General features: G+C 37.8%; 2 protein-coding genes across 8 annotated transcripts in view; both read left to right on the top strand.

Moving 5' to 3' along the window:
• Positions 1–22,290, top strand: part of ORC4 (origin recognition complex subunit 4) — an 89,463-nt gene that overhangs the window by 61,131 nt on the left and 6,042 nt on the right. For all 7 annotated transcript variants that reach the window (XM_054562561.1, XM_054562557.1, XM_054562560.1 and 4 more), the window contains 3 exons: positions 1,101–1,252; positions 3,462–3,635; positions 15,713–15,799. In XM_054562561.1, the coding sequence (XP_054418536.1) occupies positions 1,101–1,252; positions 3,462–3,635; positions 15,713–15,799 (413 nt within the window). The remainder of the gene's footprint in view (positions 1–1,100; positions 1,253–3,461; positions 3,636–15,712; positions 15,800–22,290) is intronic.
• On the top strand, positions 18,979–20,418 carry LOC129061795 (mediator of RNA polymerase II transcription subunit 29-like). Its single transcript, XM_054562564.1, has one exon. It carries the CDS (start codon positions 19,002–19,004, stop codon positions 19,608–19,610), a length of 609 nt encoding a protein of 202 aa, XP_054418539.1. The 5' UTR covers positions 18,979–19,001; the 3' UTR covers positions 19,611–20,418.

Raw genomic sequence — 22,290 nt, 5'->3', positions numbered from 1 at the left:
CCAGCGATCAAACCTGCAACCTTGGCAAATTGGGACAACGTTCTAACCAACTGAGCTACCTGGTCAGGACCTCCTTATGGGTGTTCTTGCACTTAATATTTCTCTTTTAAATTTAGTTTGGATTTTCTACTGAATGGAACTTTTAACATTTTTACATAGTCAAAATTTTTTCTCTTCAGATTTTAAGGATGATCGATTATGTTTTCATCTAACATACTTGTAATTAATATTTTGGCTGGAATTCATTTTGGTAAGGTGTAAAATGGAGCTCTAACCTTGAATAAACCACTTTTCCTCATTGATATCTAATGGTGTATTTTACCAATACTAAATTTCTAATTATGTAGATGTTTCTAAATTTTGAGCAGTTCTTCTGAAACTCATGCCATTTAGGTTAACGTTAAGTGTTTTTTATTATATGTTGGAATGAGTGTACCCTTATCAGATTTTCTTTCTGCTTGTTTGTGCAAATAAAAAGCATTAAACCTTATGGTGGTAGTGATTCTTTTGCTAAAGTAGACTCCATTGTGATGAGAAAAATGAATCTACAGAGTCATGTTGAACTTTTCCCTGTTGTTTGAAGTCTTAAAATTGTGGATAGAAGGAATATAGTGGTTTTTATTGAACTTCATAGACTTACCATTATTTATAAAAACTTTTGCTGTGGGAAGATATACTTTGCATTTCTACTACTCAAACAAATCTCTTCTGAAATAATAGTTTTGTGCGTAAATTAGTGACTCAATATATAACCTCAAAGTGATTTGGTCTCTGTAGGTATTCAAAGGACTTTGTAAATTTTCTGATGATGGAAGAACTATGCTTATATAATTTTAAAAACAATAGTCTCCAGTATTTAAATGATTTTCTTAACTTTTCATCAGCAGACTACTAGACCGAAATAAGGTTATCTTATCCTGTGAATAGTTTAATTTGCTGAATAAATGTGCTTGCGCTGGTAAGTCCCCTATTCAAAGTAGGTTATCAAAATTTGTTTGTTGAATTAAGTTTTAAAAAGTGAAATGTAAATATTTTAGAAATTTAACAAAGTTTGATATAATTACTTATTAATATAGAAAACGCTTTATTTTAAATCTTAGGTGACCGGATGAGTAGTTGTCCAGTGATCTTCATATTAGACGAATTTGATCTTTTTGCTCATCATAGAAACCAGACACTCCTCTATAACCTTTTTGACATTTCACAGTCTGCACAGACTCCAATAGCAGTTATTGGTCTTACATGTAGATTGGTAAGTCTTTCTATTAAAAAATTAGTTACAGTATCTATAAAATTAAAGCTTAATTATCAACATAGACACTTATGTAGGTCATCATGTTCATATTAGGCATTTTTCAAATGTGTTTCACAGATGCCTGGTGCATAGATTGAGGTAAATAAGAAAACAGTTATCACACTTGCTCATAAACTAACACCTTCATCCCTCTGATGCAATCACTAAATTAAAAAATGTGAAGGCATATTATGCTAATGAATATAGTTTCTACATTAGCATATAAAGAGAAAGTTAAATAATCTTATCACCATTTGATTAAAGTGACTAATAGTTTTTGTTTACATTGATGATTCCATAGTTTGAAAATGTTTGGAATCAACTCAGAATGATACAATTTTAACTTCGTAAGTACACACCTCTGGAAATAAAGCAATAACTTATTGTTTTTTAACATGCAGGTTTAGTCATTTACTTAATTTCCTTTTTTATAGTTCTTTGTCTTTTTTAGAAAAGTGAAACTTTTTACAAAGTCATCTTTCAATACTTCTTTTTCTGTTGCTGTTCCTATGGGGTGGCTTTCTCTGTCCTCCTTCCCCAGTGCTCCAGACCTTATGATGTATGCTTTTATAATTAGCCCCCCTCATAGAACATCTCTCTGGTTCTCCAGATATCTTTATTCCTCCTTGCCAAAAGCAGCAGTCTGTTTGAGGCATGTTTGTTCTTGCTAAAAAAAAATCTTCCTTTCGTTGGAAGTGGCAGTGTCAAATGTTACTGACCTAGGGAAGGAGCAAATAAAGGGTCAGTAGCTCCTTAGCAGTGTTATCAGAGGCTCTTTTCTTTTTGTTTGTTTTGTTTTGTATGTGTCGTTCTCGAACAAGTATGTGTGTCTGTGCTTACAGGGAAAAAGCAAAAGGACAAATGAAGTAGTGACTTTGTGAGCACAAAACCTCTTCCCTTGTGGAAGCAATGCCTTTTTTTTACTGACCTCTTTATCCTCACATTGTCAATTTCTGTCATTACTGTCCACCACTAAAATAACCTTTTACATTCATCTTTCCATTCCCAAATGTAGGTTCCTGGTTATTGCTTACAGAGTGTGTTACTTACATAGCCTTTCAGCCACTTACCTATATGGTTGGTGTAGAGCTGCTCCTTAATAGAAAATAAATGTATAATATTTCTTTCTCTAAACTTAACTTTCTTTAATTCTCTGTTACATTATTTTTCTTTAAGCTATAAAAACATTCCAGGTTTTTCATTCGCCCTCTTCCCTCCAACCCCAATCTATTAATCTTTCCAGTCTTCCTTCCGAAACTGACCATGATCTTTGAGCCCTTGAAACCTTTCGTCTGTATAACTTATTTCTTAACCTAGCTATTATATGAAAATCATCTGAGTAGCTTTAAAAATCCCTATTTCTGGGCCTCACCACAGCTGCTTTTTTTAAACTTTTTAATTTTAGAAAATTGAAAGTAAACATGATTTCTAACTTCATAAAGAAAAATAGCACAAATATAAGTAGTTTCTAAAATAGCACTATTAAAAAGCCAGTAGACAGTAAGACAGTAAGTTACCACTGTCGGTGCTCTGTTCTGCCAGTTTCCTCTTATGCAGTTTGTTCCTTTAGTCTAGTGTGGCTTCTTGGCTTGTATATTTTAGTGAACTGAACTTTTTTTCTCCATTACACATGTTGCTACTTAGTCTTTGTTACATAAAACAATAAAGATGATGTTTAAATTTTCATGAATGTAATGTTTTAATACATTTTAACATCTTTTTATCTGAATTCTTTGTAGAATGTACAAAATTCCTTATTGAAACACTTAATGTTACTATGACATATAACTACTCAATAATACGGTTTTTTTTTAGCAATTATTGTAGGTCTTGGGATGTTAAAAATTAGCTGAGAATAACATCATATGTAAATGACATGACATTACCAGGCCTACAGATGCTTACAAGTAGATTAAAGTAGCGTGCATAGAAAATTTTTTAGAGTCTTGGTTTATTTCCAAGCCATACTCTCTTAATTTTATTGTCTTGTAACCATAAGGAGATCAAGGGAATAATTTGAGTTTTTAGAGGCTTTCCTAAATTTTTTGTATACTTAATTGTGTATTATAGGATAAACATTGCTAATCACAGGTGATAGTTTAAATAATTGTAACTCTAACAACATTTTTTTAACATGCCTCTTACTGGAATTTCTGTTTGTTTTAAGGATGTTTTGGAACTCTTAGAAAAAAGAGTGAAGTCACGATTTTCTCACCGCCAGATACACTTAATGAATTCATTTGGTTTTCCACAGTATCTTAAAATATTTAAAGAACAATTATCTCTACCTGCGGAAGTTCCAGATAAGCTTTTTGCTGACAAATGGAATGAGAATGTTCAGGTAACTTGGAACAAAAGCAGTAATATTTAAACTAATTTTTGTGTCTTGCTATGCCATTTGAAAGCAATTAAAACTTATACTTAAAATTTCTAAACTAGCACAAAGCTTCTAATAATGTACTGTGGCATAAAAATGCATAAATAACAAATTATACATTTTTTTACGTGTGCATATTTTCTTCTTTTAAAAAACTGTTGAAATAGCATATCTCCTGAATTTTTTCTCTCAAAAGAACTTTAGTGAGATTTTTGTTTTATTTATATATGATTTATATTTTGTTATTTTCTTAATGCATTTCCATCATAGAACTTAATTTTTTTGTTTTATAAATTTAGCACTATATTAGCTTAATGATTCATACGTACCTATCTGTTGCTTTTTTTTCCCCTCCAATTCTCAAAAAGGACTTGAGCTTTTATCTGATTGTGTTTATTAAGAGGCAGTCCACAGTATGGCACTTGTGGTTATATTATATACATTGGTGAATTCCATGTTGGAATCTCTGGGTCCCTGAGGTTCTTAGCTACAGCGGCACCTTTACGTGTTGTTTTAAAGATTTACTAAACCTGTGGACTCTGTAAATTTACCTACATTTAAATTGAATAGCCTAACTTGTACAGCCCATTGTTATATCAGCTTAACATATTTGCATCAGTTTATCTTATGCTGACAAGAAACATTCAGTTGCGGGGGAGAGGAAGAGGAGGTTTAACAACATATTTGAACAGTATTGCTAGATAAATCCCGCATAGTAGAATCTTTCAAAAATAAGTGGAAAAGATTGTTTTATATTAAAGCTATATTGATTTTATTCTTTTTTGTTTGTTTTCAACTCTACATTTTATTATTATTTTTAATTTATTTATTTTTTCAAATACATTTGTCTCCGCCTACCCCTCACAACTTTCCCTTTCCCCCCTCCCCACTCCGTCCCTCAGTCCTTCCCCACTTTAGGTTTGTCCATGAGTCCTTGCTATATGTTCCTTGACTTGCCCCTTCCCTTCCTTTTCCCCGCCCACCCCTCCCTCCTTCCTGATTTTATTCTTAAATAACAATACCAAATTAAACATGAGAATTTTGTATTTATTTTTCTTGCTTCTTCTCATTTTTGTTGAAGTATAAATCTTGCTTCTCATTTTTGTTGAAGTATAATTGACAAGTTGAAAACAATACATATTTATGGTGTACAACTTGATGTTTCAATATACACACCTTGTGAAATACCTCAGTCACGCTATTAAACATATCCAGCACCTCACATAGGTATAATTTCTTTTAAGTTTGACAAAACCTAAGATCTATCCTCTAAGCAAATTTCAAGTGTATAATACTATATTGTTAACCATAGTTGCATTGCTGTACATTACATCTCCAGAATTTATTCATGTTGCATAACTGAAACGTGATTCTTGTTTTAATAATAAGATATAGTCTGATCATGTAAGCATTATAATTTTGACACATTTCGTTTTTTAATTTAAAAGTTCACTGAACAAATTTAATCAGTATATAAGAATACATAATACAAGGTAGAAGTTTCTCTTATATGACAGCTTCTTCTCTTTTATTTTTTTTTTAACTACAGAGTAGTGTATAGCATTTCAGACTTTATATACATACTAAAGTTTTTACATAGTGTTCAAACTTTATCATTTTTTTCTAATATATAGAATTGTATGTGAAAGTGGCTAATTTTATCTTAAAATTTAGATATTGTGCCATGATACAATTAGGTGTGGGTCCTCCCTTCCACCCTCTTCCCCAAATTAGACTTGCCTGGGACTCCGATATTGTTAGCTCAGGCAAGTTTTCTTTGATACTTTATCTAACTATAAGATTCCGTTTTTTTAGGAACACGTTATAGTTGGTGCTCCCACATTGTCCCTTCCTTTGCCAAGGCCTGGAGTGGATCAGAGCACTGGTATCCTGGTCTCTGAATCCACTTCTCAGTGAGTTGCAGACTTTCACCTTTTACAGTGCCTTAGCTGATGTCTCGTTAGAATAGTGTGCTTTCTGACTGCTTTGGAGATTCAACTACAGTCTTTCATAGTATTTAAATTTGTGCTATCCCAGGGCTTTTCTTCTCTCCTTGCTCGCTTTCTTTCCTAGCATGGCTAAATAGCCCAGGTTGTACTCTGCCATCATCCATCTTCTCTGTGCTTCCCAGATGTGTACATTCTGAGCATCTCAGAGTATATAAAGGAAGTAGATGATGGGAATTATTGGTGAAGCATAACTCTGGATGACTCAGAAAATTGGGAGCCATGTGATAGTAGAGAGGCTAACTCTTAGGTTTTTGGTCCCTTAACTACTGGTCCTATATCACTGAATTCAGGGGCAGATGGTAGGAATGAATGTCAGTACTGTCCTGTCATCTTTTTGACAACCTTGTAGTTCTTTTATAAGGTGGAACTCGTGACACTGGAGTGTGTGTCTCTTAGTTCTAATACTTTTTAAAAATTCTAATCATCATTTGCCACCTTTTGATACTACAGTGAACTTCACTTGAAAAATCTGTCAGCACCATGGCCAGAGGCTGGGCCCTGTGGGTGGGAGAGGGGCAGGGACTGCATTAAGGGAGCTGTCATTTGTCTCAGTGCTGACCGTCCAGGAAGCTTTTCTAATGCCAAAGTTAAACCAGAACCAATGGTATAGGTAACAGGTCACCTACGGAATCTCATCCAGGAAATATCTTTAGGATAGTTTTGAACCTGGAATACTGAATGTTTTAGCCCTACCTCAAATGAGTCAAGTGAGTAAGCACAGTAAACACTATCTCAGCATGGCAGTGTAAGAGAAATCCCCGTATAAAAGAACATATAAAAGAATCATAGCTAATGTTCCTTTAACAATATTTCCCCAAAGTACTGTAGCTAAGTGCAAGGAAGCTTAGAAGATTTACCTGTTGTCTTAAACCTTCCCTGTTTGGTTAACAAAAGATGAGAAGGCTTAGCAGGAACTGACTAGGAGATTTAGTACATATACTGCTGCCAATAAGTCATCCCTAGAACAGCGTGAGTCCTGAGATGCAAGTGTAAACCTGTGACATTCTGCTCAGAATCTACCTGGAGAAGCCACTGGGCAAACACACTGTGCAGTCAGCACAGTAAGAAAAGGCAGCTTTTCATGAGTTCATCAATGAAAAGGAAATGTGTCAGAGTTCCTGAACAACAGGGAGGTCTGCTTTATTTCTGGGAATTTCTCCCATGTTCCTGTAAGTGGTGATGTTAAGTCAGTCTGTCTTACTCCCGCTCCCTTTACATCATTTCTGGAGCCAACCATAAGAAATTGAGTCACGTTTCAAAACCTAAGATCTAATATCTTCAATAATATCATAACTAGGTAAATATAATAGGCATTCAGTAAGTAGGTATTTATAAATCGCCTTATTCTTAAGTAGTTTGTGTTTGAATTAAGGTGAAGTTAAAAATGTGATGAAGTTTTATTTTTTAATGGTTCCATCATAGATCTTGTAAACGTTTTTATAAAATATTAATATGGAAGGAAGGAATTGATAGCCTTCAGAAAGAAAGGGAGTTGGATTCAGACCTCGAAAAATAAAGATGAGCAGAAAGGCAGGGTATAGAAGACTAACCCTTTGACATGTTATTTTTATAAAAATGTGAATACTTTTTTAAAAAAAAAATTGAATTCTTGCAGAAAAAAAATTTCTTTCATCAATATTTTTGTCCTAGGGGATTTTCTTTACTTTTCCTTTAAGTCCTTTCATTATAATACATAAACTGCATACATGACTCAATAACAGTCAAAAATTGCAAACGCCAGGACTTACAGTTAATATCCAAAAGACTTTTATTTGAATTACTTTCCTTTTTTTTTACCTTCATTTTGTGTATGTCCAAAGGATATTTGACCCTGTTTATGATTAAAAAAAAAAAAAGAAAAAGATATATATAGTAATAATACCAAGCCCTTTAAAATAGAAGACCTAAAACAATAGTAAGGGTAATGGGACTATAGCTAGGATAATGTATTTACTGAAAATGCAAAACTTTTATTTCATGAGATTAGAATTTATTCCTGAATCTGTATGTTCTTTTTTTTAATGTAGTAATTAATCTATTTATTTATACTTCTAAATCTTTTTAAATTTATTTTTTAAATACATTTGTCTCTGCCTACCCCCCCACCACTTTCCCTTGCCCCCTCCCGACCTCCCTCCTTCAGCTCTTCCCCTTTGGTTTTGTCCATGAGTCCTTGCTATATGTTCCTTGACTATCCCCTTCCCTTCCTTTTCCCCGTCCCCCCCCACCCCCCGTCTCTGTTGGTTTCTTCTCCTTTCAGTGTTGCTGGTCTTATTTTCCTTGCATCTTTGTATTGTTGGTTAGGGTCCACTTATAGGTGAGATCATATGGTATTTGTCTTTTGCCCCCTGGCTTATTTCACTTAGCATAATGCTCTCCAGTTCCTACCATGCTGTCGCAAACTTTAGAACTTCTTTTTCTCTTTCTGCTGCGTAGTATTCCCTTGTGTATATGTACCATCACTTTTTGATCCAATCATCTACTGATGGGCATTTAAGTTGCTTCCAGCACTTGGCTATTGTAAATTGTGCTGCTATGAACATTGGGGTGCATAGGTTCTTTTGTATTGGTGTTTTGGTGTTCTCAGGGTATAGTCCCAGCAGGGGAATCGCTGGATCAAAAGGCAGTTCCATTTTCAGCTTTCTGAGGAAATTCCACACTGCTTCCCACAGTGGCTGCACCAATCTGCATTCCCACCAACAGTGGACTAGGGTTCCCTTTTCTCCACAGCTTCGCCAGCACCTGTTGTTTGTGGATCTGTTTATGATGACCATTCTGACCAGTGTGAGGTGGTACCTCATTGTGGTTTTGATCTGCATTTCTCTGCTGGCTAGTGATGCTGAGGCTCCTTTCACATGTCTCTGGGCCCTCTGTATCTCCTCCTTGGAAAAGTGTCTGCCCAGGTCCTTTGCCCATTTTTTGACTGGATCGTTTGTCTTCTTGGAGTGGAGTCAAGTGAGTTCTTCATATATCTTGGAGATCAAACCTCTATCTGATGTATCATTAGCGAATATATTTTCCCTTATGGTCGGCTACCTTTTCATTTTGCTGATGTTTTCTTTTGCCGTGCAGAAGCTTCTTATTTTGATGAGGTCCCAGTCGTTTATTCTTTCCTTTATGTCCCTTGCTTTCGGAAACATATCAGTGAAAAAATTGCTGCGTGGGATATCTGAGAGTTTCCTGCCAATGCTCTCCTCTAGGACTTTATAGTGTTGCGACTTATATTTAAGTCTTTTATCCATCTTGAGTTTATTTTTGTGCACGGTGTCAGCTGATGATCCAGTTTCAATTTTTTGCATGTAGCCATCCAGCTCTCCCAAGACCATTTGTTGAAGAGGCTATTATTGCTCCATTTTATGCTTCTGCCCCTTTTGTCAAATATTAGATGCCCACAGAGACCTGGGCTTATTTCTGGGCATTCTATTCTGTTCCACTGGTCTATGGGTCTGTTCTTGTGCCAGTACCAGATTGTTTTGAGTATAGTGGCTTTGTAGTAGAGTTTGATGTCCGGTATTGTGATCCCTCCTACTTTGTTTTTCTTTCTCAAAATTGCTGCAGCTATTCAGGGTCATTTATGGTTCCATATAAATTTTTGAAATGTCTGTTCTATTTCTGTGAAATATGTCATTGGTATCTTAATAGGGATTGCGTTGAATCTATAAATTGTTTTGGGTAGTATGGACATTTTGATGATATTAATTCTTCCAACCCATGAGCACGGTATATGCTTCCATTTATTTGTGTCTTCCTTCATTTCTTTCTTCAGTGTTGTATAGTTTTCTGGGTACAGGTCTTTTCCCTCCTTGGTTAAATTTTATTCCTAGGTACTTTATTTTTCTTCTTGCTATATCGAATGGTATTTTTCTTCTGATTTCTTCTTCTTCTACTTCATTGCTGGTGTACAAAAATGCCTTTGATTTCTGAATATGACTTTGTATCCCGCTGTTTTGCCAAATTCACTTATTAGGTTGAGGAGTTTCTTGGTGGAGTCTACAGGGTTCTCTGTGTACACTATCATGTCATCTGCAAACAATGATAGCTTTACTTCCTCCTTTCCCATTTGGATGCCTTTTCTCTCTTTGTCTTGTCTGACCGCTGTGGCTAGGACTTCCAATACGATGTTGAAAAGAAGCGGTGAAAGCGGCCATCCTTGTGGTCGTCCCGATCTTAGTGGGAAAGCTTTCAGTTTTTGCCCGTTGAGTATGATGTTGGCAGTAGGTTTTTCATATATGGCCTTTATAACGTCGAGGAATGCCCCATTTATTCCCATTTTGCTGAGTGTTTGGATCATAAATGGGTGCTGTACCTGATCGAATGCTTTTTCTGCATCTATCGAGATGATCATGTGGTTTTTGTCTTTCCTCTTGTTTATGTGATGTATTACGTTTATTGATCTGCGTATATTGAACCATCCCTGCATCCCTGGGATGAAACCCACCTGATCGTGGTGGATAATCTTTTAAATATATTGCTGGATGCGGTTTGCCAATATTTTGTTGAGGATTTTAGCATCTATGTTCATCAGCGAAACTGGCCTGTAGTTTTCTTTCTTTGTAGGGCCTTTATCTGGTTTTGGTATTAGGGTGATGCTGGCTTCATGAAAAGAGGCCTCATGGAGTCTTCCCTCCTCTTGGGTTTTTTGGAATAGTCTGCGAAGGACAGGGTTAGCTCTTCCTGAAATGTTTTGTAAAATTCTCCTGTGAAACCATCCGGCCCTGGGCTTTTGTGTGCCGGGAGTTTCTTGATGACTGCTTCAATTTCCCCAGCTGTTATCGGTCTGTTCAAGCTTTCTGTTTCTTCCTCCTTCAGTGTTAAGAGATTATACTTTTCTAAAAATTTGTCCATTTCATCAAGGTTTTCAAACTTTTTGGCATATAATTGTTCATAGTAGTTTCTGACAATCCTTTGTTTTTCTGTGGTATCAGTTGTTATTTCTCCTCTTTCGTTTCTGATGTTATTAATTTGGGTCCTCTCCCTTTTTTCTTGATGAGTCTGCTTAAAGGCTTGTCGATTTTAGTTATCTTTTCAAAGAACCAGCTTCTGGATTGGTTGATCCTTTGAATTGTCCTTTTCCTCTCTCTGTCATTCAGTTCTGCTCTAATCTTGACTATTTCCTTCCTTCTACTTGCTCTGGGATTTATTTGTTGTTGTTACTCCAGTTCTTGAAGTTGTAGGGTTAGGTCCTGTATTTGAAATGTTTCTACCTTTTCTAGGTAGGCCTGTATTGCTGTGAACTTCCCTCTCAGGACCGCCTTTGCTGTGTCCCATAGGTTTTGGACTGTTGTCTGTTCATTTTCATTGGTTTCCAGAAACTTTTTGATTTCTTCTCTTATCTCATTATTGACCCATTCCTTCATTGTTTAATAGTCTACTGTTCGGTTCTCCATGAGTTTGCAAGTTTTTGAAGTTTCTCTTTGAGGTTGATTTCCAGTTTCAAGCCCTTGTGGTCTGAGAAAAAGTTTGGTATTATTTCAGTTTTCCTGAATTTGCTGAGGTTTGCTTTGTGTCCTATCATGTGGTCTATCTTTGAAAAACTGCCATGAGCCTTTGAAAAGAACGTGTATTTTTCTTCTTTGCGATATAAGGTTCTAGATATGTCAGTTAAGCCCATTTGATTTAATGCGTTATTCAGCTCCACAATATCCTTGTCGATGTTTTGTTTGGAAGATCTGTCCATTTTTGACAGTGGGGTGTTGAAATCCCCTACCATCAGTGTGTTGCTGTCTATATCTTTTTTGAAGTCGTCCAACAGTTTCCTTATATACTTGGGTGCTCCTATATGGGGAGCATATAAGTTTACAATGTTTATGTCTTCTTGATAGATTCTTCCTTTAAGTATTATAGAGTGCCCCTCTGGGTCTCTCATTATGGCCTTTGTTTTGAAATCTACTTTGTCTGATACAAGTATGGCAACCCCGGCCTTTTTCTCTTGCCCATTTGCTTGGAATATTTTTTTCCATCCGTTGACTTTCAATCTGTGTAGGTCTCTTGCTCTGAGGTGGGTCTCTTGTAGGCAGCATATGGGTGGGTCATGTTTTCTTATCCATTCAGCTACCCTGTGTCTCTTGATAGGGGCATTGAGTCCATTAAAGTTGAGAGATATTACTGATAGAAACTTACTAATCTGTTCTCTTTGTACCTGGGTTCCTCTCTCTCTCATTCTTTTCCTTCATCTTCTTAAACCAGTCCCCTTCGCATATCTTGGAGTGCTGGTTTGGTAGAGATGTATTCTTTTAGCCTTCTCTTGTCTGGGAAACTCCTTATTTCCCCTTCTATTTTACTTGAGAGCTTTGCTGGGTAGAGCACCCTTGGCTGTAGGCCCTTGCTTTTCATGACTCGGAATATTTGTTGCCATTCCCTTCTGGCTTATAGTATTTCTGATGAGAAGTCAGCTCCTAGGCGTATCGGGGCCCCCTAGTATGTTACTTTCTCCTTCTCCCTTGCTGCCTTGAGGATTCTCTCTTTGTCTTTGATAGTTGCCATTTAAATGATGATGTGTCTTGGAGTGGACCCCCTTGGGTCCCTCTTGAGTGGAGTCCTCTGTGCCTCCTGGATCCATGGGAGCCTTTCTCTCCTCAAATTAGGGAAATTTTCCATCATTATTTTTTCAAGGAGGTTCTCTATCCCTTGCTCCTCCTCTTCTCCTTCTGGTATCCCTATTATACGGATATTACTGCGTTTCAGGTTGTCCTGCATTTCCCTAAATGCTTCTTCATTCTTTTCGAGTCTTTTATCCATTTCTTGTTCTTTCTGGGAGCTTTTTTCTACCGTATCCTCCATCTCACTGATTCAATCCTCGGCTTCATCCAGCCTGCTTTGGATTCCTTCTACTGTGTATTTCAATTCACAAATGGTATTCTTCATATCCTCTTGTGTCTTCTTGATAGTTTCTATGTCCTTTTCCAGGGTGATATAGTTTGCTGTAAGATCCTGATAGTTTCTCTGCAGTTTCTCATAGTTATCTTTGAGCTGGCTGAGCTCGTTGAGCTTCCTTAGAACCATTGTTTTGAATTCAACGTCTGAGAGTTCCCTTGCCTCTATTTCATTGAGCTCTCTCTGTGGGGAGTCCCCTTTTCCACTCATTTGGGGGGAACTTCTTTTTCTTCCCATTTTTGTGAGAGCCTGTTAAGTAATTTACCTACTTACTTATTTATTTATTTTTGCTTCTGCTTCAATTGGGCCATCTAGATTTCCTGACTTTGTGGATTAAACTTTTATGGTAGTAGGTGGGTCTTTTTTTATTTATCTATCTATCTTTCTATTTATTTTTCCCTTTACCTCCCTTTCTGGGCCTGACCCTGATGATGTCAGTTGTTGACCCTATATGACCTTGGGTCGTTTATTTGAGCCTTCCAGGAGTCTACTGTCTGTGTCTGGCTCCTGCTTGGGGCAGGTCTGTGACCCCTTCGGTCAGGGATGGACTATTTCTTTGGATCACTCTGCACTCTTACGCCGGCTCCTTGATCGTGCTCCCCTGTGCGGCAGGATCCCCTGCCTGCCTGGGCTCGCGCCTGCTTGCCCCAGCCAAGGGGGCTTATTCACAACCTGGCGTACTTGTCTGGCCCACCAGGCCGGCGGGCACCCTGGCACTGGTCAGTTTAGGGTCTTCTATGGTGTGCTTTCCCCGCTTTTGGCTCTTCGGGTGCGTTGCCTGCCCTCGCCAAATGGAGACTATGGAAATGGGAGGAAGTCAGCTCCTGGACTCTCCGGTTAATCCTGTCTCTGGTCTCTCCTCCGGGGAGTCTGGGCAGCTCTCTGACCCCTTGGGCCAGGGATCTACTAATTCTGTGAGCCGTTCCACATTCGCGAGCCGCGCGGGTCAATTTACGCCTGCTCTTGCCTCTCTGCTCGCTCCCTCGCAGGCCATATCAGTGCCAATCTGTGGGAGGCCTTGCCAGCCCATGTAAGCCCTCGCCAACCCTTGCCGGCCACTCGGCGCAAGTGTGCGAGCCTGCGTTGGGTGGTTTTGGGGTGTCTATTTTGTGCTTTTCGGCTTTTGGCTCTTTGGGGGTGTGTCCTCTTCCCGCACAATGGAGACTATGGAAAGGAGAAAGAGTAGGGACTCCCTGGTTCCTCCTCCCGTTCTTTCCCCAACGCCTCCGTCTCCAGTCTCTCCTCAAGGCTCTCCCAGCCAGTCTGCACTCAGCCCCCCAGCTCACATATACAAGCTGTGTGCGTAGCGCACAAAAGGCAGGTTAATCGAGTCCCTTATGCCTGAGCGAGATGGGAGCTGCAGAGTGGGAGATGCGTTATCACTGGGGCTCCACCGGCCGCCGTCTCTGCTTTTCTTCACGAAGTTTTCCTCACCAGTCTTTTCCCAGGCACCAGCCCACCCTTGCTGCCACCTCTACCCAGAGATCAAGGAGGGTGGCTGCCACTGCAGTTTTTGCGTTGGCCCTTTAAATGTCTCTTTGCTTCCCCAGCCACCTGTCTTTGGCAGAGAGCTCCCCTAAGCTTTTTGGGGTTGAGTTTTGTCTGTATTTTCTTGGTTTTAGCTGTTGTAGTTTAGGGGTCCCTGTTTATGATTCAGTCCCGGTTCTTGGGGCGAGCTAACTGGCCGTTTCAATGCCCCTCTGATGCTAGTGCCCGTGGGCACCCAGCCCACCCTCTCGAGCCTCCACCGCACTTCTCACCCGTTGGGATGTGTGAGAGTCGAATCCACTGTCTGTCCGCGGCTCCAAGCCTCCTCTCCCACTATTGCTCCATTGTTTTCCAGGTTATTACTCCACTATTTAGTCACAATTCCCATTTGGTCTTGGGGGAGGAGATCAGCATGACTCCCATTCACTCCTCTGCCATCTTTTTTTTATTGACTCTGTATGTTCTTAACAGTGTAAGAAGTAAAGATTGTAGTTTTAGCTCTAGAGATAATAGCAATACTTAGTACTTAGTTCTATGTCTTTGGGCTTTTTTTAGGGAAAAAATTCTTATTCTTTGCAGGTGATGTTTAAAAAATTAACGTCAGTCTTCCGCAAGCCTTTCTTGGCTCTGCCAACTTTGAATGTACTCTCTTTTCATCTAATCTCTTCTTCAGTGCCAAGTGTGCCTTACCTTTCATTAACTCTAATTCAGTGCAATCAGTTGACTTGTTTTCTCCAAATTTCCAAAATCATTAGCTTCTCAAAATATATCTTAATTATACAAAGTACTTTATACATTGTTGATCACCACTTGCCTCTTGAAGTTTTCTTCCCTTGGTTTCATTGCTTTTGTTTATATTCTCTTCCAGTCTTCAGTATCTTTCTTAATGTTTTACTTTGCTACTCCTTTTCCATCTTTTCTTAAATATTGATAATCCAAGTTTCACTTCTTGACCACATCTTTCTCTTCAGTTCTTGGACATTTTGTATGCCATGGTATCATTTCTGACTTCTTTTCTTTTCCCCTCTCAAACCCTTTCTCCTCCACTTCTCATCAGTTGCTTCTCCACTGAACATATGTCTTTTATGCCTTAATTCTCTCTTGTCTTCACATCACTTTAATCGAGACCCTCTTTGTCCCTTGTATAAGCAGTTACAATTGCCTCCAGTTAGGTTTTCCTGTCTTTGTCTTTCTCTACAAATTACTTTGTCAGTAACTGAAACTCAGGACTACATAACTAATGTATGTATGCCACAATCTTCCGACATTACTCATGCAGTTACTTACAGCTAGAATATTGTGTCTTCTATTTAACCTTTTGACTACTACACTTTAAACATTCTGTATATGACCTTGTTCTCTCAAGTACAATAGCTCTTACTTTCTGTTGTGTTTTGTTCTGCACTTTGAACATCCAACTAGTATAACTATAGATTCCCTTTTCAGGCTAGAAATTCTTGGGTAGCAAGGATTGTGTTTTGATGTTTGTGTCAATTGAAATAATATAAAGGGATGTGAAGAAAATCAATAGACTGAAAATTTGATTTTGATTTTTGTGTTCTAAATAAGAGAAGCACCTATTTAATAATGAATAAGGTATACCAACTAATGAGGCAGAAGATTAGGTTTTAAATTACGTTATTCCTTAATTTTCTTTTTTACTCCCTCTAGTGTCTCTCTGAAGATACAAGTGTGCGAGAAGTACTACAGAAGCATTTCAATGTCAGCAAAAACCTGCGGTCATTACACATGCTACTGGTTTGTATTAGTTTTGATTTTATCATTTATTTTATTTCACCAGGTAATTCTCTTCTGATGGGAATTGATTAAACCTGTAGGTAGGTTTTGGGAGAAATCTCTTTACTACAAGGAGTCTTCCAATCCCTGACTGTGGTATATCTCTCCTTTTATTAAGTTTTTTAGATTTTGTCCCATCTTTATTTTATAATTTTTACCACTCTGGTCCTGTTTATTCATGTTTAAAGTGTATACCTAAATATTTAATTTTTTAGAGCATTTGTAAATGATACTTTTTTTTAATTTTGTTTTCAGCATGCTCATTGTTAATATTCAGAAATGTGATTGATTTTTGTATGTTGATGTTGTACTCTACTACCTTGCTGAATTCATTCTAGGAGTTTTTTAGATTTCTTGAAACGATCATAACATCTGCAAATAGATTATTTTTTCCTTTTCAGTCTGATATATTTTATTTCTTCTCTTATTTCACTGTCTAGAACTCCTCATTCTATGCTGAGTAAGTGTGGTGAGGGTGGAGATCCTCGCCTTGTTTTTAATCTCAAAGGGAAAGAATTCAGTCTTTTATCATTAAGTATGATGTAAGCTGTGGGATTTTTATACATGTTTGTTATCAAGTTACAGTAATTCCCATCTATTCCTAACTTGATGATAGTTTATTGTGAATGGATGTTGAACTTGTCCAGTGCTTACTGTGTATCAATAGATATGTTCTATGATTTTCTTTAGCCTATAATATGTTGGATTATATTGCTTTATTTTTTATGTTGAACTAGCTTTGCATACCTGGAATAAATCCCACCTCGTTACGGTCTTTGACAAAGTAATTATATCTTATGCTTAAACAGTGTCAATGAAGAGGAACTTTATTCTGAAAATTAAAGCTCTTCCTTCATTAAGATTATTGGATGTTAGCCTCATGTTCCTAGAAAATTATCTATGGCAAATGCCTCTCAACAAAAAAGATAGTTTTTGTTTCATGAATTTCTTCTTACTCACTTTTATTTATAATAGTAATAGGTGTCTTTTATTAAATAGCACTTGAGCCAGGTAATATAGTTACTTACCAAAATTATATCTTTGGGAGGGGGTGTATTTTTGAAGAAACTGAGGCTCCTTGTGGTTATATAACTTGCCCCAGGTCACACAACTAGTAGATGGCAAACCCAGCACAAACCCAACACAAACCCAAGGTTCTCTGGCTTCAAGCTTATATCCTACTTCACTGTTTGGATCTGCTCTGTTTATTTACAGATTCTCTTTCCCCATTTCTATTTTTACTGAGGAAATTTAAGAGAATTTTGTTTCTTTATACTCTCTCCTTAGCAGTCCCCCTCCCATTCATCTAAATAATATTGCCATTTTCATTAACAGCTGTCTTTATTATAATCTTGGGATAAGGAATTTTTAGAATATGGTTTTTAGTTATTTGTATACCAAAGTTAGATATTATTTATAACTTACAGAATATAGAGGTTACACATACCCTCCACTCACACATACACAGGTACATATTCATATACACACACTTCTCATTCTGAGGAAATATCTCCCTCTCAGAATTGTCTACATGAACAATCACTGTTTTGCTAATTTTCTATTACATTGCTAATTCGAGATAATGGCTTGCGTTTGTCTTGATTTTTCTTGTTTAAGAAAAGTTTTGGTATTGGTGCAAATTATAAAGAAGAGGTAAAGTCTTGATGAAGATTTAACTATATTTTGGGTAGTTTTACAACAAAAAATATCAGGAGTTATACACATGGGGGGAAAAAAACACCCTCATTGCAAAAGTGAATTCCCATTTACCTAAATGTATGTACAAAAAAAGCACTTTAAAAATTTAGAAAAATATCTAAGAAAATAATATATTTGTAATTTTGAGGTAGGGAAAGATTTCTTAGAGAAAATACACAAACCTAACTCATAAAAAAAAGATTGATAAAGTTAACTACATATAATTTTTAAATATCTGGACAAAAGAAACCACAGAATAAGTGAAGACTGGATGCAATGCATGTAATCATCAGTACAATCCGTAATAATTAAAGAGCATCTATAATAATCAATAAAGGAATGAACTAAGAATATCAGCAAACAATCTAGAGGAATGTAGAATCTCACATGCCCTATAATATACGAAGATGTTTAACCTCTCCAGTAACAAGGGAAGTGGTACAATTTAAACTTTACATAATTAAACACTACAATTAAACCATTTTCCCTGCCAGTCTGGTGGGTATCAAAGTTCATGTCTGATGGAAATATGTCTGTGGCTATTTAAAATTGTTGCTGCTGATAGTGTAAAAATATATAGGTATTGTGGAGAACAATTTGGCAAATTAGGTACCTAGAGTTAACTCAAATGCACAAAAGGACACGTACAAGATAGTTTATTGCAGCCTCGCTTACTATTGCGAAAAGAGTAAATGGGAGGTATCCTTCAATAAGAAAAGAATAATTAAATTGCAAAGCAGTACAAAGGGAAAAAATGAAGAAACTAGAATTGACACCTTGAGTGAAACTTTGGTTTTTATCTGTTTTCTTTTTAAACAATTAAACATGAGGCAGCTAACTTCTGTTACTTAAACTCTAATCTGGACTGGTTGACTGGGTAGTAAGAAAATTTATACAGGTCAGAGATCTGCCGGTTTGGTTTGGTCTGGGGCTTTAAATAGTTGCTTACTTATTTTTGATCTCTTCTGCTTACCCTATTCCTTTTCAAATGTATTTCTTTTGAGGAGTTGTAAATAAACAAGATAAGCAAATGGGAGGAGGCAGAGAGAACAGCAAAACTTTAATGCTTTACATTTATAGTTATGTGGCATATGAACTGAATTACTAAATTTTAATAGACCTAATATGAGAAAATACTTTTCCCAAGCATTAATATTTACTCTCTCATAAGAACAGACTCTCCAGCCCTAGCTGGTGTGGCTCAGGGGATTGAGTGCCAGCCTGTGAAACAAAGGGTCGCAGTTCGATTCCCATTGTAGGGTATGTGCCTGGGTTGCAGGCCAGGTCCCCAGCAGGGGACACGTGAGATGCAACCACACATTGATGTTTCCTTTCTGCCTCCCCTCTCCTCTCTATAAATGAATGAATGATGAATGAATGAATGAATGAATGAATGAATGAATGAATCTTTAAAAAAAAATAAAATATAGAAGGACGCACTGTTAATGCACTTCCAGTGCGCTACATGAGAAAGATGGCTGTGTCCCAGCAGCAGGTTTCTGTGGCTTTCTCTGCTACTGGTGTGTTGGGACCAGGCTCAGCCGGTGGCCCAGGTACCCAGCAGCAACTGCAACCATCTACACAACTGGTGGGATTTGCCCAAAGCAGGCTTTTGCGGCAGCAGCAACAGGACTTCGACCCTGTGCAGCGCTATAAGATGCTTATCCCACAGCTGAAGGAGAGTCTTCAGACTTTAATGAAGGTTGCAGCCCAGAACTTGAATCAGAACACTAACATTGACAACGGACAAAAAAGCAGTGATGGACCCATACAGTGCTTTGACACGTGTCTGGAGGAGTTTTATGCCCTCTGTGACCAGCTGGAGCATTGCCTGCGCCTGATACATGAATGCCTATCACAGAGTTGCGACAGTGCCAAGCACTCTCCCCTGCTGGTGCCCACAGCCGCCAAACCAGATGCTGTACAACCTGATAGTCAGCCCTGCCCTCAGTACCTGGTACTCATCAAAGCCCGGGTTGCCTGTGCCAAGGACATTCACACTGCTCTGCTGGACTCTGACAAGGTTATGGGGAAGACTCCTGCACCACCTACAGGTCCTGGGGGTGCCCTGTGAGGTGGCAGAGCTGGGCGTCGGGTAGGCTGTGAAGGAGAAGGATAGGGAAGGAATAAAGAGGGGCTTCAAAGCAAAAAAGAAAAAAAAGAAGGGGACAGGACCACGGGGCACACATGCCTACACACAACCCCCTGTGAAAGGGACTGGTTTAAGAAGATGAAGGAAAAGAATGAGAAAGAGAAAAACACAGGTACAGAGAGAAAAAATGAATTACGTTTCTATCAGTAATAACTCTCAATGTAAATGGACTAAATGCCCCAATCAAAAGACACAGGGTAGCTGAATGGATAAGAAAACATAACCCACACATAATGCTTCCTACAAGAGACCCACCTCAGAACAAGAGACCTACACAGATAGAAAGTAAAGGGATGGAAAAAAATATTCCAAGCATATGGTCAAGAGAAAAAGGCCGGGGTTGCCATACTTGTATCAGACAAAGTAGATTTCAAAACAAAGGCCATAAAAAGAGACCTGGAGGGACACTTTATACTACTTAAAGGAAGAATCCATCAAGAAGACATAAATATTATAAACTTATAGCACCCAACATAGGAGCACCCAAATACATAAGGAAAATCTTGGACGACTTCAAAAAAAGATACAGCAACACACTGATAGTAGGGGATTTATAACACCCCACTGTCAAAAAAGGACAGAACTTCCAAACAAAACATCAAAAAGGATATTGTGGAGCTGAATAACTCATTAAATCAAATGGACTTAACTGACATATATAGAACCTTACATCGCAAAGAAGAAAAATACACATTCTTTTCAAAGGCTCATGGCAGTTTTTCAAAGATAGACCACATGATAGGACACAAAGCAAACCTCAGCAAATTCAGGAAAATTGAAATAATACCAAACTTTTTCTCAGACCACAAGGGCTTGAAACTGGAAATCAACCTCAAAGAGAAACTTCAAAAACTTGCAAACTCATGGAAACCCAACAGTAGACTATTAAACAATGAAGGAATGGGTCAATAATGAGATAAGAGAAGAAATCAAAAAGTTTCTGGAAACCAATGAAAATGAACAGACAACAGTCCAAAACCTATGGGACACAGCAAAGGCGGTCCTGAGAGGGAAGTTCACAGCAATACAGGCCTACCTAGAAAAGGTAGAAACATTTCAAATACAGGACCTAACCCTACAACTTCAAGAACTGGAGTAACAACAACAAATAAATCCCAGAGCAAGTAGAAGGAAGGAAATAGTCAAGATTAGAGCAGAACTGAATGACAGAGAGAGGAAAAGGACAATTCAAAGGATCAACCAATCCAGAAGCTGGTTCTTTGAAAAGATAACTAAAATCGACAAGCCTTTAAGCAGACTCATCAAGAAAAAAGGGAGAGGACCCAAATTAATAACATCAGAAACGAAAGAGGAGAAATAACAACTGATACCACAGAAAAACAAAGGATTGTCAGAAACTACTATGAACAATTATATGCCAAAAAGTTTGAAAACCTTGATGAAATGGACAAATTTTTAGAAAAGTATAATCTCTTAACACTGAAGGAGGAAGAAACAGAAAGCTTGAACAGACCGATAACAGCTGGGGAAATTGAAGCAGTCATCAAGAAACTCCCGGCACACAAAAGCCCAGGGCCGGATGGTTTCACAGGAGAATTTTACAAAACATTTCAGGAAGAGCTAACCCTGTCCTTCGCAGACTATTCCAAAAAACCCAAGAGGAGGGAAGACTCCATGAGGCCTCTTTTCATGAAGCCAGCATCACCCTAATACCAAAACCAGATAAAGGCCCTACAAAGAAAGAAAACTACAGGCCAGTTTCGCTGATGAACATAGATGCTAAAATCCTCAACAAAATATTGGCAAACCGCATCCAGCAATATATTTAAAAGATTATCCACCACGATCAGGTGGGTTTCATCCCAGGGATGCAGGGATGGTTCAATATACGCAGATCAATAAACGTAATACATCACATAAACAAGAGGAAAGACAAAAACCACATGATCATCTCGATAGATGCAGAAAAAGCATTCGATCAGGTACAGCACCCATTTATGATCCAAACACTCAGCAAAATGGGAATAAATGGGGCATTCCTCGACGTTATAAAGGCCATATATGAAAAACCTACTGCCAACATCATACTCAACGGGCAAAAACTGAAAGCTTTCCCACTAAGATCGGGACGACCACAAGGATGGCCGCTTTCACCGCTTCTTTTCAACATCGTATTGGAAGTCCTAGCCACAGCGGTCAGACAAGACAAAGAGAGAAAAGGCATCCAAATGGGAAAGGAGGAAGTAAAGCTATCATTGTTTGCAGATGACATGATAGTGTACACAGAGAACCCTGTAGACTCCACCAAGAAACTCCTCAACCTAATAAGTGAATTTGGCAAAACAGCGGGATACAAAGTCATATTCAGAAATCAAAGGCATTTTTGTACACCAGCAATGAAGTAGAAGAAGAAGAAATCAGAAGAAAAATACCATTCGATATAGCAAGAAGAAAAATAAAGTACCTAGGAATAAAATTTAACCAAGGAGGGAAAAGACCTGTACCCAGAAAACTATACAACACTGAAGAAAGAAATGAAGGAAGACACAAATAAATGGAAGCATATACCGTGCTCATGGGTTGGAAGAATTAATATCATCAAAATGTCCATACTACCCAAAGCAATTTATAGATTCAACGC

This window comes from Pteronotus mesoamericanus, unplaced genomic scaffold, assembly GCF_021234165.1.
Source record: "Pteronotus mesoamericanus isolate MK-2021 breed Mesoamerican mustached bat unplaced genomic scaffold, CSHL_Meso_final scaffold_651, whole genome shotgun sequence".
In the NCBI taxonomy this organism is placed as follows: Eukaryota; Metazoa; Chordata; class Mammalia; order Chiroptera; family Mormoopidae; genus Pteronotus; species Pteronotus mesoamericanus.
This window is presented reverse-complemented; position numbering and strand designations above follow the sequence as displayed.